This window comes from Juglans microcarpa x Juglans regia, chromosome 1D, assembly GCF_004785595.1.
Source record: "Juglans microcarpa x Juglans regia isolate MS1-56 chromosome 1D, Jm3101_v1.0, whole genome shotgun sequence".
Classification (NCBI taxonomy): domain Eukaryota; kingdom Viridiplantae; phylum Streptophyta; class Magnoliopsida; order Fagales; family Juglandaceae; genus Juglans; species Juglans microcarpa x Juglans regia.
In genome coordinates, this window is record NC_054594.1 from 32,404,127 (window position 1) to 32,427,268 (window position 23,142).

Consider the following 23,142-nt stretch of genomic DNA (forward strand, 5'->3'; position numbering starts at 1 on the left):
TAACTCTTTAACTCGTAAAGAACAAAAGGGTCCACAACCAAGATATCCCAAACACAGTGACCAATTAAAGAGAATTACAGAAACCGTAAGGAAGCCTAAAAACCTCTCTCAAACGATATATATATATAGTGGATGACATCCAGATGCAATGGAGATTGATCTTACAGACTTGAACCCGAAAGAAGAGTAATGCTGCGTATAGTAGAGTGCGTAACTACTGTATAATTGTTTTGAAAAAAAATAAAATTTATTATTAAAAAATTATTATTTTTTCATTTAAATCCTGTATTTATTTACATTTTTCAAAAAAATTATGTGAAATTTGCGTACTCTACTACTACTACAAATATTATTTTTATTTATCACACAAAGCGAGAAAATGATCAAATAATGAGAGAGTAGAAAATAGTTGTATTTATTATGAATATCATCCCACCACTTCTAGAAGGAGTAATGATATATACATAATAAATTATACAATACATTATACAATAATATTATAAAATGAGAATATTTTTATAAAATTATGTTATTTTTATAAAATATTTTATAAAAATATCTCTTATTTAATATATTATTGTACAATATGTTATGTATAGATCATTTTCTTTCGAGAAGATGTTAGGTAATGAAAGGCCATCTAAGTCGAGCATAAATGCTAATTTTACTGCGTACAACCCTACTGTTTATAGGTTTTACATCACGTCCATCCCGCCCCCACAGAGATTCTGTTAGGACTTGAATTTGGTCTCTTATTTTGGTTTTTGTATTGCTCCTATTTGCTCATTTAAAATAAATAAATAAATAAAAAGTAAAGAAACGGGCCAAAATATCCCAGAAATTGCGAACGTAGAAAAGAATCGGAACAAGCTCTGAGCTCTCTCTCTCTCTCTCTCTCTCGATCACGTTTTGCTCCATCTCTATCCTGCTTCGGAGCTAAATCATTGCATACTGCATAGAGAGAGAGAAAACAATGAGTCAGGAATCGTTCATATACACCTTTGTGGCCCGAGGCACCGTGGTCTTGGCCGAGTACACCGAGTTTACCGGCAACTTCCCAGCGATTGCGGCTCAGTGCCTGCAGAAACTCCCTTCCTCCAACAACAAGTTCACCTACACCTGCGACCACCACACCTTCAATTTTCTCGTCGAAGATGGTTATGGTAAAATTTCCCTTTTCATTTCACTCTTTTTCTTTGAGGTGGAAGTTGAATTGCAAGAGGAAGTACTTGGATCTGGCCCCAAACACTCGCATGTATATTTTGTTTTCTGGGTTCTAACTGAGGAAAATACTATATAGTTGAAAATCTAACTCTTTGCATTCGGGGTTCCCATATCGTTTTGGTTTCCAGGGAAGTAAAGAGTCTCCTAACGTGAGCTAAGTAGTTATATTCCGGAAAATTCAATGAGCGGTACTTGTTTCTAGCCCCAGAGAGTGAATTAGTTGAATTATTTCTGTTTGTTTTTCTTTGAAAAAAAAGTTGTTCTTTTTCTTTTGTAGCAGAGTTTGACGCTCTTTGAAGAGTTAAAATATTCATAATTTCTGAATACTTAATGGAAATTTAGCTTGATTCAGATGCCCGTTGTAACGTAGCACGAGTTCAACTTTTTCCCAAGAAATCGTGCTATCAAATTGCCAGCGAACACGTTTAGATGGACTGAGATTGATCGGTATTAATCTGTAGGAATTCCTTTCTTATAATAGAAGTATTAGTCTGTAGGGTTGACCTTTGTTTGATTGATTGATGGATATATCATATATGCTGTTGGGCGTGGAATGTGCTATTCGTGGGTATGTAATGAAGAAAATCAGAATAAATATTTAGGGCTCGTTTCGTTAGACAGATAAGATGAGATGAAATGAAATAAAAATTGAAAGTGGAATAAAATATTGTCAGAATATAATTTTTAATATTATTTTTGTTTTGATATTTGAAAATGTGAATTGTTTATCATCTTAGTAACCAAACCAGGCCTTAAAGTTAGCAGGAGGAGGATAATCAGGATGTGCGGTAAATCCAGGCATGTGTGCATGACACAAGTTTTTACCTTTTTTAATGCTCCAGTTGAACTTATAATCTCCGACCTCATGACTAAAATATTAATGCTGAAGCTTTGCTTCACTGTGGGGAAATATCCTTGTATGAAGCATCTTCTATTTTTGATTTTCCGATGAGGTTTACCATTAAGGATGCATGTGAGGTAAGGAATTCCGTTAATATGGAACTTGTGAATGGGCTCTGTCCTGTTATGCCATTGAAGCTGAAATATAGTGGTTTTAATTATTTTACCAGTTTATGGAATAGAGAACCACATGCATGACATGAGGGAGAATTTTTTTTTCTTTTTTGGGGGTGGAGCAGCTGGATTGATATAAAAGCCGGATTTGTATCAAAACATTTTTCTATGTTATGAAAGTGCACTGGTTTGGGTGTCCCGCAGAGTGTCGAACCCTTTCTCATGGTATATATCCTTGGCCATGTGGCTCCCATTCTTCAACATTAGAGCATTTTTTGTTTTGGATACCGGATACATATCAGACAATGTATCCATCCCCCACCCCCCCTCCCCCCTCCGGGTATACGACACTAGATGGACCCTTACCATAGCTATATGCCTGTTTCGTAATGTCTTGTTGTCATAATTTATTTCTAAGAATCTTTGAGTCTAAAGGTTTTTGAATCTATGTGAGTCTAGTCCTTAATAGGTTGACTGTCTTATTGTGGATCTTTGTGATTTGCAGCTTACTGTGTTGTGGCCAATGAATCTGTTGGCAAGCAGATATCTATTGCATTCTTGGAACGGATGAAGGCAGACTTTAGGAAAAGATATGGGGGTGGTAAAGCAGATACAGCTATGGCCAAAAGTCTTAACAAGGAATTCGGGTATGTAAGTTTGACTCTTGAATATGATGTATTAAATATCTATGCATTTGAACAGAAAATCTTGCTAGGAGGTGAAAAATAAAGCGAATTTAAGTTTACAGACCAATCATGAAAGAGCACATGAAGTATATTATTGACCATGCTGAAGAGATTGAGAAGTTGTTGAAAGTGAAGGCTCAAGTTTCTGAAGTTAAAAGTATCATGTTGGAGAATATTGACAAGGTAATAGTTTATTTTTTATTAAAATTTGTTCTTTTTACCACAATACTGTGTATCCCTGCCTTGGTGAGGTTTCATGTCATAAAATAATACTGTACATTTGCTCAAATTTGTTTTTGGGGATTCTTTATATGATGCTTTAACCATATGCATCTATGGTTCTCTTTATGCCGGCACCAATATAGAATTCAAAAAATTTATGTGCAGTCACTTTTGCGTACTCCTTGTGCACTCTATTGATGTGATTGGCTGCGTCACTTGTTTTAATATAAAAGAACTACTTTGGCCAATCACACCAATGGAGTACACAAAGAATATGTAAAAGTGACTGTATGTAGCAAAACTCGACAGAATTTTATGCTCTTTTTGTACTATTTATTTTAAATTGAGTGAAAATGGGCTTTCCTTTTGGACCAAGTACTAAAACAGGATCGATCTCTCTCTCCATGAATTTGCAAAGTTTATAAATTAAATCATCCCGTTCATACTCTGTTAAATAAACTAACGGCAGCTTTGTTGCCTCCAAGCCACTCTCCTCTATAGTGCCAAAGACCCACCCTCGCAGGGTGGCTAGCAAATATCTCTAACATCAACTTTGCTTGCTTAAGTTGCACCATTTCTTACATTATAAGAAAACCATGCAACAGAAGCTGCATGTTACACGATTTGATTTTATATATGCGTTTCAGGCTCTTGATAGGGGGGAACACCTAACGAGTATTGCTGACAAAACTGAAGACTTGCGTAAGCAGGTAATTGACAGAACAAGAGCAACTTTTGGCTTTATCTCTCTTCTTCATTCTGAACAAGTTCTTCTTTGGAATTTTCAGGCCCAATTGTACAAAGAAAAAGGAACACAAATTAGACGGAAGATGTGGTATCAAAACATGAAAATAAAGCTGGTGGTTCTTGGAATCTTGTTCCTTCTGATCCTGATAATCTGGCTTTCTATTTGCCATGGATTTGACTGCACCAACTAGTAGAAATTCTTCAGTACACAGCAATGGGAACAAAATTACATAGACGTAGATTCAACAATATGTGCGCATGAACCATGTTCTGTAATTTGTGATGTATCTTCAAAATCACAAGTGAAGTTGTGCTCAACAGTAAAGTCCAGGAATTCTTTGCAAGTCAGTGTAGGCGTTTTGTTTTGTTTTGTTTTTTTTCAGTGTTGCGAGAGAGAGAGAGAGAGAGAGAGCTGGGTCATGGTAGATCTTGTCAAATAATACATCAAGATGTTATTTTGAATCCAATATAGCAATAGTTTGTGATATTCAAAGTCCAGTTGCAGTTCTGGATAATTTATAGTTATTTGTTACATTAAATCAACCAAACATCTTGCATGCTCAACAGCAATTGTCTTTTATCACTCGTCCTTTGTTTAGGTCCAATTAATCAATTGCTCACTCAGATTGTTTTCATACAACGAGGGACTTAGCCGAATGTATACTTCTGTACCATTTTAACAGGTTCTGCTCGTAAGTTGATATTGATGGGTCGATGTGCATATACCTCATAAGTTGATATTCACTGCTACAGCAAGTTGTTTTTATAATGGGGTCCATCATTGGGCCCAAGACTAGCTAAGCCTTTAAACTCTTCTAAAATGGGCGGACATGTCCTTAATACATGTTGCTTAGATATTGAAAGTGTTTAGTACTTCTCCCTATCATTGTTGGTCCGACAATCTGACAAATAGGGGTCCAAGTGCTCCCCATACTTTGGAGATTGTCACATTTGAAGGCAAAGGCTAAGCTAAACCTCAATGTAAACTAAATTATGAGTAGCATCGTTCAGTGCTTTTTCATAATATTGGTGTATGCTCTTGGAAAACTCTTCAAGAAGTTCTTTCTAAATACACGGAGATCATGTATATCCAGTGAATATTTCTCAACACCAGATAAATGAAGAAGAAACTCAGAAAAAATTGATAAGTTTGTCCCTGTTTAAGGTTATCTTAGGGAAACATTTTCAGATCGAGTTTTTGTTATTCCGGCCATGGTTGAACTCTTTGTTTGTTTTCACAGTTCATCTCAATTCATCTCATCTAATCATTACAACTTTTTCAAATTCTCACACAAAATAAAATAAACAATACAACTTTTTCAAATCTCAAAACAAAAATAATATTAAAAAATATATATTCTAACAATATTTTATTCAACTTTTTAACTTTAATTTCAACTCATCTCATCTCATCTGCGAAAACAAACTAGGGAGGAAATAAAGGGTCCTTATAACGTTTCTTGCTACTCATATCTTCAAATTTTTATAACTAATATATATATATTTACTATATAGTAAAAGTTTATACCTTTAGTCATCACATGCAAGTCATTGCTTGCCCACCAGCACTCTAGCTAGCTTTTAGGGTGTCTAAATGGGATGAACTTAAGGTAGGCGCCGGCCGGGAAAGCATATATACTAATGTTGTGATGGAATTGGCTTTGTTCCAGTACGCGTGCAGTTTGAAAATTAGAAAAATGCAAAACATTGATTATAAATCACAGAAATTCAAACTCTCAAGGAATATGATTCGTTAATGTTCATATAATATTTGAGGGCGGTGCTTAGAGTCTTAGACTAAACAACTAAAATATGATAGTTTCTTTTCCATCTTTGGTATAATATTCATGCATGATTGTTTACAGAAAAGTGGAACAACTCTTTCGTCGGTTGTTTTTTAAGGAATTAAAAGTGACAACCTCCAAGAGGCATCCTGTCATGGGCATCACTTGTTTGGATTTGAGATTCACCTTAACTCATCTCATCTCATCATTATAACTTTTACAAATTCTTACACAAAATATTATAAACAATTCAACTTTTCTAAATCCCAAAACAATAATAATATTAAAAATAATATTCTAACAATATTTTATTCAACTCATCTAAAACCATTTCAACTCATCTCTGAATTCAAACGATGGGGAGTATGTAGCCTATGGAAGCATATATAATTGCATGACAAATGATTCTTCAAGCAATATTTGTTGTTAAGGCTTAAATATAAATAATAAAATCTACAGTCAAAGGCCTGTAACCTGATTGATATAAACTCACAATCTCTAAAATAGAGATCTTGGATTCGAAACCCCCTTTCCCAAATGTATAAAAAAATAATCATAAAATTTATCCATTCTCATCAGTTTAAACTTTTGAAATAATTGATGATTTTACTTGATATTAGAGCATTAAATGATCATAAAAGTTATTATTTTTGTCATGTTAAAATATTGAAACCTAATGCCATTTTTTTTCCACCATTTAACGTCAATGTTTCCCATCATGTGTTGGATTTAGAGTTATCTATGTTTACACGTAAAGTTGAGTGTTAAAAAAATTGATGTGTAGTAATTATATTCAGTACTAGCTAGCTAGCTCTTTCCTACCTAATTGATTCCACTTTCTGTTCCTTTTAATTTCGTCAAAGAAGCATCATCTCGATCGGTATTTCATTTGACATATATATACCACTGCCACACTTGTCTTAGATGTGCTTGATAGAAATTCCATAAAACAATGATGCATTGGTGTCATGCACTGGCCATATGGCGCACAAAAAAAGAAAAAGAAAAAGAAAGAAAAGAGGAGCATAAAATCTACGCACAGATAACTCGATCTCAAAGATGGAAAGTTTTGACTAACAGTTTTTACAAAATATTGCCCAAATCCTTTACTTCTGGACTTCATCACTAGGCAATGTAAGTATTCAAAAAAAGGGTTTACCATGCATGCAAGAAGATTAATGAGTACGGAAAATCAAATTATCTAAGTAAAACTTTTAACGTACTAATGAAAAAATGAAAAATATTGAGCTGCAATGATTGAGACCTAGCTAGCTGCATGCATTCATTGGATCATGATAAGACAAGCTCTGATATTGATCTGGTGGTTTAAATCAAACTCATGAGAAGACAAAGAAAGATCTCTCTGACCCATCCTTTCTGGATAGGGTACTACAACTAGTACTGAAAGCTGAAAGATCAAGAGTATTCCTGCAGCCTGATCTGCGACTTTTTGCATGGCCGTGGGTTATCATTCAGCAGTAGTAAGATAATGAAGAACAAGCTAGCTAGCTAGCGATGACTACTCAATGAGATCAAGTGCATTGTAGCCCATACGGATCAGGAATGGGTTGGGAGTAGCTTTGAATGAGAAAAGACGACTCTACAGCTGATATTTCGTGACCCCTTCGATCTTAATTTATAAATTTATGGGCTTTCTTCTACAGTATTTGGACACGTGTTAATAAGTCTCTTATATATCCACACTAGAAAGTACGTATGAATTAATTCCTGCATGCGATCTTTGTCATGAAGTGTAGATCATCATCAGGATCGAATATTAATGGATCATGATATATATCTTTCTCCCCGGCTAACCTTTCAAGCACTTGTTGTTTGGAAGCATTCATGCATGGACGTTTTGCTAAAAGTTTGGATTCATGCAGCATGATGCATCGTTGATTCGTTGCTGCTTCAATATTATAATAATCATGTGATTATTATTTGTCTGTAGTACTCCTTTTGTCCAGTGGTCGACGCATTGAACTTATTTCATTAACCAAAAGAGAGAGAAAAAAAAAAAAAAAAAGGTTTTCGGTTATGACTTACAAGATACAATTAATTAATATAAAAGTATACTAATTTAGTTAAACTTGTCCATGTAATTGGTATGAATTAACTGATCGCTGTTATGATCAATTTCTTACATAATTAATTAACCTGGTGTGGCATAAGTTGGGCAGGGGCATAATATTATTCCGGATAATGCTAGAGGATCGAGAATGGTGTATCTGTATTATTGTATCGATAAGTATAAATCTACTTTTTTTATTATTTTTATTTTTATTTATTTTTAACCATTTTTTATATATACCTCTTCAAACCTCTTTTTATTTAAAAAAATCAATTTATTAATATATAATCACTTATTTAACCATTAAATAAAAAAATAAAAAATACAATCCATACAGTCTACAGACAATCATCGGTTCAAGAAGCATTTTCTTATTAATGTCCCAGTTCTGTACGTTGACTTTACTGCCAACAAGGATTGCAAGGCTACTTATCTTTGTTGAGGAGGGCTAGCTGCTCGATCCCTTTTTTCTTTTCCCATGATTTGTGCAAACTTTCATGGGGTTTTAAAAAAAATATAAATTATATATATACATGGTACGTAATTTGTAGCAGTATTAAAAAGTACTATATATATACATTATACTCTTGTGATCTCAATAGGACTTTCAAATTATCAATTTTGTCAATACGTGAATTCTTCTTTATTTATTTTAGCTTATCTACTTTTTAAATATATTACCATTAATTAACTATATTAAGTAGTACTGTTAGATCTTCAATTATAACATAATATTCAACTTTAGAAGCTATATATATAATATATATAAAAAAATTATTTATTTGTGATCAATTATTTTTAATAAAATAATTATTTTAATTAAAATAAATTTATTTTTATTATAAATAATCTTTTTCATCGTAATAAAATAATTACAAATAACTATTTTTCTTGTAACGTATAACTGATAATTTGAGCAAGGGCTAATTAATAACGTGACAGACCTGACCGTTTGATTAGACCATCCATACTTACTTTCCATTCGTGGAAAGTATAACTATATATTCTCAAATAAAGCACATGTCCATGATCAGATAAAATCTAATTCCTAGCTGGCTCGCTCTACTTCACGACAAGTAAAAATAACGCAACTTTTCTAGTTTTACGTCATCATCCGTATTCCAGTTTGGAGATGATCTCAGGTCATGCTCTTATAATTCAAAGGATTAGAGAGATCAGAATATGCGAATTACTAGTCTTCCTCTCTTCTCCATTAGATCAAGATAGCTAGATATATAGAGACTTGTCGGCCACTTGAGCATCAACACGTACGTCCCAGAACAACCCTTTTGAAGCAATGTCTCCACGAAAAGTGACCCTGTACTCTTCTTGCCTCCCACATTCTTTTATGGATAATGCTAGAGCCACCGCCTGGGCTCTAGTTGGAGAGCTCTTGTTGGTTTTAATATATATTTTTTAAAGATATTTTTTATATAATTTTTTTAATATTTTTAAATATTTAAAAAAAATAAAATAAATTTAGAATATCATTAAAAAAATTTCTAAAGTAAATAAAAAAAGCATTAAAAAATACTTTCTTAATCATAAAGTAAAATAAAAAAAAAATTATAAAAAAATATTTTTTATTTTACTTCGTGATTAAGAAAATATTTTTTAATGATGTTGTGATATTTTTTTATTTTTTAAAAATATTTTAAATTGTTAAAAAGATTTATATAAAAAAAAAAAAAAACTAAAAAAAACACATACTAGAGTCCACCAGAAGCCTCGCGGTGACTCTAGCATTATTCTTATTTTATTTTATATTGAGTGTATGAGCCAAAGAAAATTCTCTTAATTCATGCCCCCACCCAACTCAATATTGTACATGCATTTGATCAATATTCCACAACTTTTGTTCTTTATTAATTTGAGTTTTCTTTAACAAGCATTCCGATGAATATCTAGAACTACACGTTCATATATATTAAGCAAAGAAGTCAACACGATTAATTGCCATAAGTCTTCTCAGAAAAAAATGGGGACGAAAGAAAAACAACCAAATTTCCAATATCCCATGCACAAAGAGATCAGTACTAAAAGAGTTTTTACAGATCCATAACGGGCAATATTGCTCACCAAGCAGATGACCGGCCGGCCTTAAACTACATATGGATAGCTTCCCTGTTTGAGTACAAACTCGACCTAAATGATCGATCATTTAGGGACAAAAAAAAAACCATATATGTAAAACATAGACCAACTAAACTAGACCGACATATATAATCCAAGAAATTAGCTGTTACACATGATATGAGTACGTAGACATCAGAGGCAATCAAGAAATTGCATTCAAACAGGAGCAAACCAAACCACAAAGCTAGCGCAGGGGACAATAAGTACTACTACATATCCCTTACTTCAAACATGTTGCGGTTTTTGACGACGATGTCGTACATGTGCATGGACTTGAACCTGTTGAAATCCTTGGGAGAGAGATGAGGTGGACAGTAGCTCGTCTGTGGAACTGAAAGATGTCCGCGTCCTCGTAGTACGGCTCCCACCCAAGCGACAACAACTTGCGCTCAAGGACTGCATAGGAAGTGATGACTTCCTCGCTAGGAGTGTGAACCAGCACCTTGCGCCGAGCATTTGAACCTTGCCGGCTTCCGTCCATCGATTCTGCCGAAGGGTTCTCAACCAGGCGAACAACCCCGCTCTTGAAAACCCAAACCCCAGACATTTATTTTTTCTAGAGAGAGAGAGAGAGAGAGAGAGAGAGGGTGGGGGGAAACGACCAGGGAGAATATTTATGATCAGCTTGTTAGCTTGGAGATGGAGCAGTCGAGTAGGGTATTTATATAGGTGTGAATTCAGTGTGACATATATATATATATATAATGTATGTTATTTGGATTTTTTAATGTATGGTTATATATGTTTTGGTGAAGGTATAGCTAGGTCATATGTGGGGTCCAATTAGCTAGGGAGAGATTCCAGAGGATACATTCGGGTCAGCGTACTGTTTGGGATCACATTACAATATTTACTATATATATATATATAAGCATCTGCATGGGTGGGCATGCATGCATATATAATCGGCCTGTCGGTATTCGTATAATTAATGAATGGAGAGTTGATCTTTTGCGTGCAGTATGGATCGGAGGCCAACAATATTAGCTAGACTTTCGTTGCCGCGGTTTTTGGCCTAACTATTACATTTTCTGACTTATTTATCTATGTTTTTGTTCAGAGACTTATTAGTTACAAGTAGTTTGGCGTACTAAATTGTATATCAACACTCACATAATCTTTTTTATTGAAAAAAGAAATAAAAGAAAAAAAAATTTTGAGAGAAGAATGTCTTATATTTAATATTAGTGTGCAGTTTAGTGTATAAAATCACCTGCAAGAAGGATTTTCCTTTTGTTGTTTAAAGGGCTTGTGGTTTTTGCCCCAACTTATACGTACGTACCTGGCCTACCCTTCCTTGATGGTGGCCATATGGTACGGCCTCCTGCATGCAAATTAACTTCACCCGACCAAACCCGGCATTGCCAATTATATTCTCATGACAATGATATTTTATAATTTCTACCTTATAACCTAAATGTATATCCCGCGCGCTTAATTGCCAGCTACTACTTATAATACGTACTATATACATTCCACTCTAATTCTAGCTAGCTATTTCGTTAATAAAGGATCGACAACGTCGTTAATTCTCTCTTGGTTTCTTAATTAATTTTCATTAATTTCTACGTACAGTACCTGCATGCATGCAATTTCCTAACAAATGTTGTAGAAATCTCGATCAGTCAGGTAGTGTTGAAGCAGGTGCTTATAAATTCATGCACGAAGCAGCTGCAACTAGATCGAGCTGCATTGCATGGAATTTACTATATATCTAATTAATTAAAGATCGAGCTGCATATATATATATATATATATATATGCGAACATGGGTAGTCATTTTCAAGAACAAAAGGAAAGCTATATATATATTCGATCTTTTAAATAAATTGCATCATGTACATGATGATACCTAAGTATCACTTTCAAGAACAAATTGAGGAAATAAGCTACTAGATCTGTAATTAAAGTAACTATTATAACTTGCGTAGATCATATGCATGCATGCATGGTGATCGTACCTGAGTACGTATAATCACCTAATTCTCTCCGGCCTTTCAAACAAGAAAAATTCATGTCAGAGATCATCATTATAACTTGCCGATATTGTTGGTTGGATCCGTTATAATCATGGAACAAGTGACCGTTATTAAAATACGTACCTCGAGATCGATCATGACGTAAATAGTGAGGTGGCGCCAGCATGCAAATGTACGTTTTCCACGTCAGAATTGATAATTCTAAAAGTATCCAAATTCTAGTACTACACAGTGCTTGATCTCCACATCAACTATATATATATATATAATAGCGCCTTTTGTTTATGTTACCAGTATAAATTATAATTAATTTCCTGACTAATTTATATAAAGTTATTCACTCAGGGAGCACTTGATCAATTAATATATATAGCTCCAATCCGACCACGTACGTACGTACCAGCTTTCTTGACAAGCTAGCAGCCAGATATATGCGGGCAGTTTAATCCTATAGTACCATATCACAGGGAGCATCACGATGAATGGAAAGCTAGCTCTCACGTACAATCGTCACAAACAAGCAGCCATGCCATATACCGCGTGTTATTGACGTCGCTCAGAAATTTATAATGTACGAGTTTTATTTAAATTCTATGTCCCATATACTCAAATTTTGATGGATTTAAAATAGCTCAATATTTATCACTTAATTGATGAGTCAAAAGAGATTATAAGATTAACCAATGAGATAAGATTAACTACCTAATTATAGTGGGACACAAAGTCTATAGATTTCTTGATGGCCAAAAATCTATAAATAATACTGAGGGCTTAAGGATTCTCACCTACAAGTACATCATTGTGCCTCTAACCATCGAGAGATACTCGGAGGTAAAGTTGTTAGGTTAATCATTCTCTCATAGTCAGATCAGATTCTTTATCAAACTGTAATAAAGAGAGGTACGTTTTCTAACTGTTATTATTTTATTATCGTGGATTATAGAAAATCGAAGATCTAATTATTAATGTTTTGTTAAGATATTTAACAATTAATGCCAAAATCCGAGTCCTGGCCGCTATGTTTTAGTAGTGAGATCATATCTGTACGTACTTCCCATCATCTTTTCTAAATGATATTATATATATATATATATATATATATATATATATGCCTTTCCATATATATGAATATATATATATATATATATATATATAATATATATATTATATATATATATATATATATATATAGAACCTCTTCTTTTCCATAAACTACCGGTCTTCCTGGCCGCCGGGGGGCCCATCGATCTGTTTATTTGAACATATTCTACCTTATATACATATAATAGTTATAGAATAATATCATCAGAATCATTGGGATTATCAAAGTTATAATGCTTGTTAATGGTGTTTATGCAGAGATAATGATTGCGAACTTAATTGTCTGCCATATATATATATGCACGGTGAATCAGAGAACGCGCGTATTTGAACATATTAAATGGATAGCAAGGTTTATGCTTAACTTTGATTCTTAAAGAACAAAGACGCATGCATGCATGGAACAAGGCTAGGCCAGCTATTAATTACGAAGTCGTTGATTGTTATGATCAGAAAAAGAGCGAGTACTAAACATTTGGAATGTAGGATCGATTCCCTCGATCGTGAAAACAAATCAATAAGGCCGGGGCCGGGAATTTAGTCGTCGTATCCCGTAATAATTTGTTGAAAACGACAAGACCATTATTATTGCATACATTCATGAGGAACCGCAAGTTTTGGATCAAGTAGCTCTCTACGAACTCTATACAATTAAAATTACTCAGTCATGTATTGTTTATTATAGAAGTGGAGCTCACAAAGCGCATCTAGTGTAGTGGTATCATAGTACCCTCCCACGGTACTGACCGGGGTTCGATTCCCCGGATGCGCATTTTCTTCTAGTTTTTATTTGTCCACTGCAGTGTGCATATAGTCAGGTCAGCAATAAAGAGAAAAATCTATGTTCCACCATTTCATGTTGCTTGTGCCACGCCAATTCATATTTTCAAAGCTCCTCCTCCTCGAACAAGGGTGTTTATTCTTTTGTACAGTATAATTTGATATGGTATTTGAATGGATTTGTCAAGAGTATGTTAATAGCAATGGTTCAATAAATCCTCGGAAGTCAAAGTTCGAAATGTTGGGAAATTTTAATGCCAGAAGGTGATATGATAGAGGTCCATGGACCATCTCCATATCTGCAAATGCAATACAGACCTATAGGGATCTTCCACAGATCACTGCGTAGTCTGATTGAATTTGCTTCAGCTTTCAGAGGCAGCCCTGGTTAGTGTTTGGTGACTTTAATGCTATAAGAAAACAGAATGAAAGGGTGGGGAGTTCGCAAGATTCGCCAAACTGGATGGACTCGTTTGGGTCACTTCTTCACATGGTCTAATACGAGGAAGGCCCCATTTTGAGAAAACTAGATAGGGCTCTTGTGAATTTTTCTCCCTTTTCTTTTTCCTTTTAAGAAAAAAATTCTGCTATATACAATCATTTTTTCATATTTTTTACGCTCTCCACTGATATTAGAATGTAATTGGCCAAAATAGTTATTTTATATTTAAAAAAAAGTAAACAATCAATCATATTAGTAAAGTCCACAAATAAGTACACGTAAAAGTGATTGTCATAGAATTTTTGTTAACAGAAAGGATAGAAAGTACGCAACTGGAAAGGGGGAAGTTCATACCCATTCGGGCAGTGGCCCCCACAGGCGAAGAAGCTATAATTGACTTGCTAAAAGGAAATCAGTCAACCTATTAGGAGAACATGCACAGCTCTGACTCTTCAGTTCAAGTTCTATATCCCCCCAAGCCGAGCGAAATGGGATATAAAGCCCTTCCCTATCATGGCAGTAAGTCTTAACAGTCGGCTTATAAATTCTCTGTAAAGCATGTCAAGAAGACCGATCAACGATCTGAATGTCAACATCATCTATAAGAATCATTTGCCAACCAGTCTGATATACATGAGTCCGATACATGATTCATAAAACTAGATAAAAGGCACCTATGTGTGCAATACAATCTTATGGCGAAAAAGAAAAAGAATCAGGGAAAAGAAAAAAGAAGAGAGAAGCAAATATAACAGCCGCCTAAAATACAAAGCCTTGTATGGCAATCCTCTACCGTACACACCTCTTGAATTCAAAGTGATAAAGCACAAACTCCTAATAGGAACAGGATTCGACATTCTACATCAACAATCAATTATGTTGCATGCCGAACACCAAATATTTTATCTCAAACATGAACACCAAAATTCCATTAGAAGCAGAAATAAATTCTGTAATCTTACCATATATTGCAGAACAAGACCCTAGCTAGAGATATGATCCCCACTCTTGTACAGTACCGCCACTATTGTGAGTTTGAAAAGTGCAGACTTCCACATATAGGGTATGAAAGTTCCCACATTATCTCATTGCATATAGTCAGTAGTACTGTGGGTTTTATGTCACTTCTGTTACCTTCCATAGCACTATCGACTACAATAGATTGCATTCCAAGTTGAGGGTTGAGCAACCAAATGTCAGGAGTCAAAAACATTTTACACTCTTTCATTTGTATCATTGTTGTGTTTGCAATAATAGGAAGTGGAAGCCTCCGTGCCAAATGATTGTGAAAAAGGAGGACTAAACAAGGTGCACACAGAAACTGAAGTAAACAAAAGAAAATCACTGCAAAAGCTTTTAAAATTAAGACATAAGAACACACAAATTAGAACACGTCTTTTTACTTGGAAAAAAAAAAAATAAGAACACACAAATTAGCAATGAACACATCCCATGTTTCCCGTGTACAAAAGATAAAATCAAGCGAGCATAGCCTGATTAGAATCGTACACTAATTAATCAATGAGATTGAATCAAACACCGGCAGTAACTGAATACACAAGCAACAGAAACAGGAGAAATAATGAATCATGAAAATAAGTGTCATGGAGATCACATGAGACCAAGCTTTAAAAGGATGCAAAAATTTGACCTCCAAGATCTCATTGTTAGATCTCTACCGCTCAATTTAAAAAATGTTAGATCTCTACCGCTTTATTTGAATTTTTTCAAGTCGATACAAAGAATAAGGTAGGATTCTATAGAGCCGTGCACCCAAGGCAAAGATTAGACTAGGTCATGCTGGGGTCCTAATGGATGCTTAAACCTGTACTAGCAAAATAAGATTTCCAACCCCCACAAAGGCATCCAGAATCAAGTTAGAATATTTATATATGAGAAGTGCTACAACCAAAAAAAGATTTCCTAAAAGTAAACTCATCAACTGACGTGATTTTATGTGATACATTAGATCTACTTTACAATAAAAGTAATTTTATAATATTTTTTTATAAGTAATCGATAATATTATTAATAGAGATAGGCAAAGCCCAAAAGTAATTTTGTAATCTGACATACCACATCAAACCATATCAGTTTGTAGGTTTACTTTTGTGAAATCCCTTTGTAGCTAAAACATTTCTTTTATACATTGATATATGCAAAAAGTTACTAAGATGAAACACAAAAACTGAACTGGTATAGCTCACATAAGTTGGGATGTGGAGTCCAGATGTAGCTCAGATAATTATTAGAGTACAAAACTGGGCAACGATGGACACCTTAAGGAGATGCTTATCAGGTAAATGGGAAGAAGCCCATCTATCAGATTTCTCTCTCCATCTTTTGTTTTCCAGGCATGTAACAGTCGTTACCATAATGGAAACGATAGAAACTTGACTATGTCTGGATGACTGATACAGTAGTAATTACCGATGCAAATACTGCACATGTGACAAAGAGAAACAGATGTGCTAAGGTAGGGTCATCTATAAGCAGTTGCAGTCCCTGCATTGAGAAGCCCTTCGTGTTTTTATCCTTACTGTCACAATATGCAAAAAGTTACTTAGATGAAACACAAAAACTGAACTGGTATAGCTCACATAAGTTGGTATGTGGAGTCCAGATGTAGCTCAGATAATTATTAGAGCACAAAACTGGGCAACGATGGACACCTTAAGGAGATGCTTATCAGGTAAATGGGAAGCCCATCTATCAGATTTCTCTCTCCATCTTTTGTTTTCCAGGCATGTAACAGTCCCTACCATAATGGAAACGATAGAAACTTGACTATGTCTGGATGACTGATACAGTAGTAATTACCGATGCAAATACTGCACATGTGACAAAGAGAAACATATGTGCTAAGGTAGGGACATCTAAAAGCAGTTGCAGTCCCTGCATTGGGAAGCCCTTCGTGTTTTTATCCTCACTGTCACAATATGCAAAAAGTTACAAAGATGAAACACAAAAACTGAACTGGTATAGCTCGCATAAGTTGGTATGTGGAGTCCAGATGTAGCTCAGTAATTATTAGAGCACAAAACTAGGCAACAATGGACACCTTAAGGAGATGCTTATCAGGTAAATGGGAAGCCCATCTATCAGATTTCTCTCTCCATCTTTTGTTTTCCAGGCATGTAACAGTCCCTACCATAATGGAAACGATAGAAACTTGACTATGTCTGGATGACTGATACAGTAGTAATTACCGATGCAAATACTGCACATGTGACAAAGAGAAACAGATGTGCTTAAGTAGGGACATCTATAAGCAGTTGCAGTCCCTGCATTGGGAAGCCCTTCGTGTTTTTATCCTTACTGTCACAATCAGGGCTCAAACACACCACCTTCAATAGGTATGGAATGATTCATGTCTAAATGGCTTAGTACGGATGCACATATCGTCATTGATTCACAAAAGACATCTCATTATCTATAACTTAGTAAAATTATTAACACAATCTTCAAATTGGCCTTAATCCCATCCATCACTGTTTAAATAAAAACTTGAATCACAAAATTAACGTAGAAACCAGAGAAAGACCATGTCTAAGCAAAAAATGTGTTGCAGTGCAATCACACGAGTGATATGGTAGTTTAAACCTGTAGTTAGATCCCTTTTTTTCTGATTCAAAGTCTAGTTAGATCCTGAATTTTATCCTCCTCAGTCACACCAACTTATGGGTCACACTTTCTTTTTTATAAGTAACTTATGTGTCACACTTAGTTGAGAAAAAGTAGATACCTTTAGTCGGTTGCTGCTTAAAGTGTGATACATCAGTCGGTGTGGCTGAAGATGATAAAATTTATTACAAAGAAAAATAAACTACAATAAAATTGAGAAAAAGATTCATTTTTTGGGGTAAGTAGTCTAGGTACATTAATTGGGATGTGTAGAGTCCAGATGTAGCTCGAATAATAATTATAGAATATAAACCGGCAACGATGGACACCTTCAGGAGATATTAATCATGAAAATGGGAAGCCCATCCATCAGATTTTTCTCTCCATATTTTCTTTTCCAGACATGTAACAGTCCCTACCATAATGGCCACAATAGAAACTTGACTATGTCTGGATGTTCGATAAGGTTAAAGACACTAATATAAATAATGCACATGGGAGAGAGATACGAATTCCCCAAGAGACATGGCCAAAGATAAAGCCTTTTTCAGTTCCTGAATTTGAAAGCCATTAATGCTGTTTCATAATTCTCTCTCATTTAGGGCTCAAAGACATCCCATCACCTTGAAATAGAATGGAATAGTTCTATTCTAGATGGCTTAGTACGTACTTATACTACATCATAGATGATCTAGTAGCAATATGCATCAATTATGTATTAAAATTACAACAACTCAATCTTAAGCCTAGCCAAACAAAGATACCTAATCCATAAATCACAGTTTGAAACAAAACTTACATTACCGGGTTAACATAGAATGCATAAAGAAAAGAAGATGCATATATAAGTTGAAATTTCGTCACATTTACACCATTAAGAAGCACAAACAGAGACATTCAGCCTCCCGAAATCAACTATAAACTACTAGCATATTCAAAAGCCTAAGCGAACTTTTAAGTTAGTTTTGATCGACTTATAAAAAAAAGTTAGTCTCGATCAAAACCTGCCACAAGTGTGATTCAGCCACATTTATAACGCAAGCAACACACCATACGCCAGGGCATCCAACATGATAATCAAAACTCCACATAACTCGACCTCGTATTAACCAAAATCAGTTAAGATCCACTTACATGAACCCTTAGATATCACAACATACCACCGATCCATTCGCCAAAACCTCCCAAAAACCCCAAATCAGCTGCAAGTCCTCCCCCAAAAACTCAAAGCTCATCCTCCATCCTCAAATACTCCCCAATATCCGCCTGGTGCAGCACCACAATCCCATTTGGGTCCAGCTTTCTACAATCTTGGGTACTCTTGGCGGCAATCCCAAAACCCAGAGGCACATCCGACATGGAGAACACCACGACGCCGTCACCGGTCGCAATATTCTCGGTAATCCTCCCTAACCCACCTTTCAAAACGTGGTTCCCGTACAGGAACGACATCTCGGAGGTGGGTTTGAGCCAGACTTTGTGCTTGGCATTTGGAGCAAGGATACTCAAAGACTGAACGGTGAGGTGGAAGCTGCCGCCGTGGGTGAATTTGCCGATGCAAGTGCCGAGGGAAACGAGTTGAGTGCGAGCGACGTTAGTGGCGCGCTTGACGAGGGAGTCGCTGACATAGTAGACCTTGTTCTTGTGGAGGCGGAAGCAGTAGCGGCCGGGATTGGATTCGGGGCCCTCGTGAGAGGGGTTCTCGACGATGCTCTTGAGGTTGTTGCCGGTAAACTTGAAGAGCTTCTCGAAGACCGAGGTCGTCTCCTTCTCGTCCAGAGGTCTCATCTCGATCTGGAACAATGAGGTTTTAAAGGAGCTTGTTTCTCCCCGCTGCTTCAACTAGTACCTAGCGGCTTCCCTTCCTCCTTCTAGGGTTTTGCTTTTATCTCTATTTATAAATCTTGGGTGAACACACACCATAAGAATTACTTGCTGGACGCCGTGTTCAGAAGAAAACAAAGAAAGAAAGCTTGCTGATCTATTTGAGAGGCCCGGCCCACGAGAGAGAGCCCAATTATTTTCTTCCAGTAAATAACTTTTTTACAATAAATCTTATATTTAAATTGAGAAATACTTTAACCATAAAATAAACTGATCGTAATTTAATATATTTTATTATAAAATAAATCAAATAAATCATATAAAATCATATCAATTTATGAGATTATTTTTATATAATTTCTTTGCAGTGATAGCCGTTTACATTCAACTTTCTCAAGAAATGTAAAAGAGAGAGGAGAGTATATGAAACTTATTACATATCAAGTTTTAAGTTCTAACCGCACTGCTTGCAATAGAAAAGTGCTGCATAAAACTTGGTAGTTTGGAGGAAATGCAAATAAGAAGGAGACCGAGACACAAGACTGCATTCAAGTTGCTCGAACATGCTTATCAACGAAAAAACAAGGTTTGACACATTCCTAGACCTTCTACAACTTCATGTTTGTGGAAACTTGCATGGTGGCAGGCCTCGAGGAAATGTCATTCCACCAAGCATTCACATGGGGACGAGAAGTTATGGCATTGGCTTTGGGAGTTGTCATGAAGTAAACAAGTGTGGGGATGTGGTGAAGGTCAACCAAGCTATAACTTTCTCCTGCTAGGTATTTAGATTTCGACAACCTCTCCTCGTACACGTCCAGCACTTTTCCTAGCTTCCCCATTTCAGTCTCGATCTTTTGCTCCTCACTAGCCATCCCATACATGGGATTGACTAATATTTGGATGAGAATTTCTGAAATTGGACCATTAAATCGATGTGCTTCCACTTCCATCCATGTGTCCACAAGCGCCGACTCCGATAGGCTATTTGACCGGAGAAGATCGGTCCCGGCATCCTTGTGCTTGTGTGCTAAGTACCGGTTAATAGCCCTCGATTCTAGTATCATGAGCACAAAATTAGTTATAAGACCTAGTACTACTCAATCAAGGTTTGCTGCATGCCAATAATAGTACAACATTACATAACAAGAATCATGATCAAATGGCTGCAATCTTACCAAAAAGACTGACTTCGCCATCTTCTAAAGCAGGTATTTGGCCAAATGGCTGCAAGTCATGATCATCAAATTAGAGGGTAATTTGTGAAACGTATATAGCAAATTATATATATAATAGATGTAAAGAACCCATATATGCAATTAAAGACAAAAAGAAAAAGAGGGCCGGCGAAATTAATTAGGATATGGAGCTCATGATCATCTCGCGTACATTCAGGGAAAGATAAGGTGGTTGTTTGTGAGCCCCGGCAGCCAAGTCAACCGGAAGGAGCTCGTAAGCAAGACCTTTCTCGTGGAGACAAAGCAAAACTCGAGCTGTGCAAGCGGACATTGGAATCCCATGAACCTTATAAATCGCCATTCCTAGCTAGCTGTTAATATTATTGCAAATATTCTCTAATTCCAATTTCTAAAGAAGTTGAGGTTCTTGGTGAAATATATAAGAGGGAGTGGACGTGATGAGGACGAGGTACTACTAATCTCGAGCTAGCTTAATTAATATTCATCGTTTATATATGTTAGAATAGATAATATATTCGTAATATTTAGCATGTATCCTAATATGATTTATTTTTTTACTATATTTAGTTTATTGTGAAAATCAATTAATATCAATGAGTATTATTGATTAATTATATTTTTATTATTTATCTAGCCTCATTCACATTATATAAATATGAATATATATATATATGTGTTATATGTTATGTATTCAAAATTTTAAACACATTAAAAAATAATAAAGATTAACCCTCAAAGTTTCTCTATTTTCGACATTAATATAGATGAAGTGATGAACAAGAAATAATTGATGGCTGGAACAAAGTCGTCCTATCTGATGCATCGCTTCATTCGTTTCTTTCTTTTGATATGCCGGCAACATTTTTGTTGTTTTGCTGCCAATAATGCTGGTTTTGAAAGGAAATTGGGGAATGACTTCTTTAGTTTTATTGTTATTAATTTTAAATAAGCATCGTTTCATGCATGTCACTCGCAAGTTGCAATTAGAGAACATATAATTGGGATAAAATAACTTCAATCATTGTACTTATTCTTTTAAAAAAATCAGTAGTACTACTCTGCTTGCAATGATCTAAATATGCCGAATATTTCCCATATCAAATTAATAATTGTACAGAGAGTTTAAGCTATTGAAATCAGGTCCCATCAATTTAATTAATTTGGTTTATATTTTAACACTGCTCCGTGGACCAAACTTCTTAATTTAGACAAAACAATTAATAGAACATCAACGTCTCGATTGGATTGTAAGATGAGATGAGATGAGATGATTTATAAATAGTAATAAAATTATTTGTGAATAGTAATAAAATTATTTGAGTTAATATGTTTTATGGAGCTTTAAAAAAGAAGAAAGAAAAAGTTAAATAAAAATATTTAAAGTTAAAATATAATTAGAATATAATTTTTGTTTTAGAATTTGAAAAAATTGAATTATTTTTTGTATTTTGTTTGGAAGTTTGGGAAGTTCTAATAATTAAGTAATAATTACATGAAAAAGTTGAAATGAAATTGAAATGTTTGTACTTATAGTGTTTAGATGTTGAGATAGGATGGGGTAAGATGAAAACATTTATCTATCCAAACCAAGCTCAATGAAAAGGTTAAAAATTTGAAATTGAAAAGTGTGTGTGAATTCAATATTAAAGGAGATTTCAATATAAATGACCGCTGGCTATCTCTGTCCCCTCTCATGGCTGGCTTGTGGGTGCCCGTGCTGCCGACTGTGAGTGTGAAATGAGAATGGCGAGGAACTGTAGGCAAGCTTGGTTCTTGCCTGCCGCCCACGGTTCTTGCTCGTCGTTCTCTGCCTCTATGCAAGCCCATCGGTGGAATAAATGATCGCTGACTGTCTTTGTCACTTCTCATGGTGGGCTCATGGGTGCCCATGTCGCCGATTGTGAGCGTGAAACCAGAATGATGAGGAACCGTGGGCAAGCTTGGTTCTTTCCTGCCTTTCTTCGCCTCTGTCCAAGCCCACCAATGGAATAAATGACAGCCAGCAGTCTCTGTCAACTCTCATGGTGAGCCTGTGGGTGTCCATTTATTAGGTATAAAGTCAACAACTAATAATCAAACCTAGAGATAATACACGTGAAAGGAAAGAGCTTTATAAGATAAGTATAACTCAATCATTCCAAGAAAAAGAAGAGACCTCTATAAAGGAAGAAATCTCCTTAGATTTAGAGGACTTCATTACGCATAGAGTGTGAGATCTCTAATTTTCATGGGTTTTAATTCCTTACTATTTATTTAAATATGTTATTTTATTTGTGTTATTTTATTTATAGTAGTTTTATTTTGTTGGG

At 35.2% G+C, this 23,142-nt stretch overlaps 4 protein-coding genes and 1 non-coding gene across 5 annotated transcripts; 2 read left to right on the top strand and 3 right to left on the bottom strand.

The window, feature by feature from the left end:
• The first annotated feature begins 790 nt into the window (after nt 1–790).
• LOC121253106 (vesicle-associated membrane protein 724) lies at nt 791–4,380 on the top strand. The gene is made up of 5 exons (XM_041153058.1): nt 791–1,163; nt 2,744–2,885; nt 2,987–3,107; nt 3,794–3,856; nt 3,935–4,380. Exons 1-5 carry the CDS (start codon nt 974–976, stop codon nt 4,082–4,084), a joined length of 666 nt encoding a protein of 221 aa, XP_041008992.1. The 5' UTR covers nt 791–973; the 3' UTR covers nt 4,085–4,380.
• Nucleotides 4,381–9,769: 5,389 nt separating this feature from the next.
• On the bottom strand, nt 9,770–10,505 carry LOC121253187 (flowering-promoting factor 1-like protein 3). Its single transcript, XM_041153171.1, is given in 2 exon segments — nt 9,770–10,176; nt 10,179–10,505. Coding segments are annotated over 2 exon segments (336 nt in total). The 5' UTR covers nt 10,432–10,505; the 3' UTR covers nt 9,770–10,093.
• Nucleotides 10,506–13,665: 3,160 nt separating this feature from the next.
• Nucleotides 13,666–13,736, top strand: TRNAG-CCC. The gene has a single exon. It is a non-coding gene; the product is annotated as a tRNA-Gly (tRNA).
• A 4,897-nt stretch (nt 13,737–18,633) lies between these two features.
• On the bottom strand, nt 18,634–19,704 carry LOC121253261 (60S ribosome subunit biogenesis protein NIP7 homolog). Its single transcript, XM_041153297.1, has one exon. It carries the CDS (start codon nt 19,596–19,598, stop codon nt 19,035–19,037), a length of 564 nt encoding a protein of 187 aa, XP_041009231.1. The 5' UTR covers nt 19,599–19,704; the 3' UTR covers nt 18,634–19,034.
• Nucleotides 19,705–20,157: 453 nt separating this feature from the next.
• LOC121253333 (glutathione S-transferase F13-like) lies at nt 20,158–21,298 on the bottom strand. Its single transcript, XM_041153383.1, has 3 exons — nt 21,024–21,298; nt 20,813–20,861; nt 20,158–20,691 (listed from the first exon to the last, which is right to left on the bottom strand). Exons 1-3 carry the CDS (start codon nt 21,171–21,173, stop codon nt 20,243–20,245), a joined length of 648 nt encoding a protein of 215 aa, XP_041009317.1. The 5' UTR covers nt 21,174–21,298; the 3' UTR covers nt 20,158–20,242.
• Nucleotides 21,299–23,142: the final 1,844 nt, after the last annotated feature.

Coding starts and splice junctions, on each gene's coding strand:
- LOC121253106 (XM_041153058.1), top strand. CDS start 974: ATGAGTCAGGAATCGTTCATATACACCTTTGTGGCCCGAGGCACCGTG. Junction 1,164..2,743: donor TCTCGTCGAAGATGGTTATG/GTAAAATTTCCC, acceptor TGTGATTTGCAG/CTTACTGTGTTGTGGCCAAT. Junction 3,857..3,934: donor CTGAAGACTTGCGTAAGCAG/GTAATTGACAGA, acceptor TGGAATTTTCAG/GCCCAATTGTACAAAGAAAA.
- LOC121253261 (XM_041153297.1), bottom strand. CDS start 19,598: ATGAGACCTCTGGACGAGAAGGAGACGACCTCGGTCTTCGAGAAGCTC.
- LOC121253333 (XM_041153383.1), bottom strand. CDS start 21,173: ATGGCGATTTATAAGGTTCATGGGATTCCAATGTCCGCTTGCACAGCT. Junction 20,862..21,023: donor CACCTTATCTTTCCCTGAAT/GTACGCGAGATG, acceptor CATGACTTGCAG/CCATTTGGCCAAATACCTGC. Junction 20,692..20,812: donor TGGCGAAGTCAGTCTTTTTG/GTAAGATTGCAG, acceptor TCATGATACTAG/AATCGAGGGCTATTAACCGG.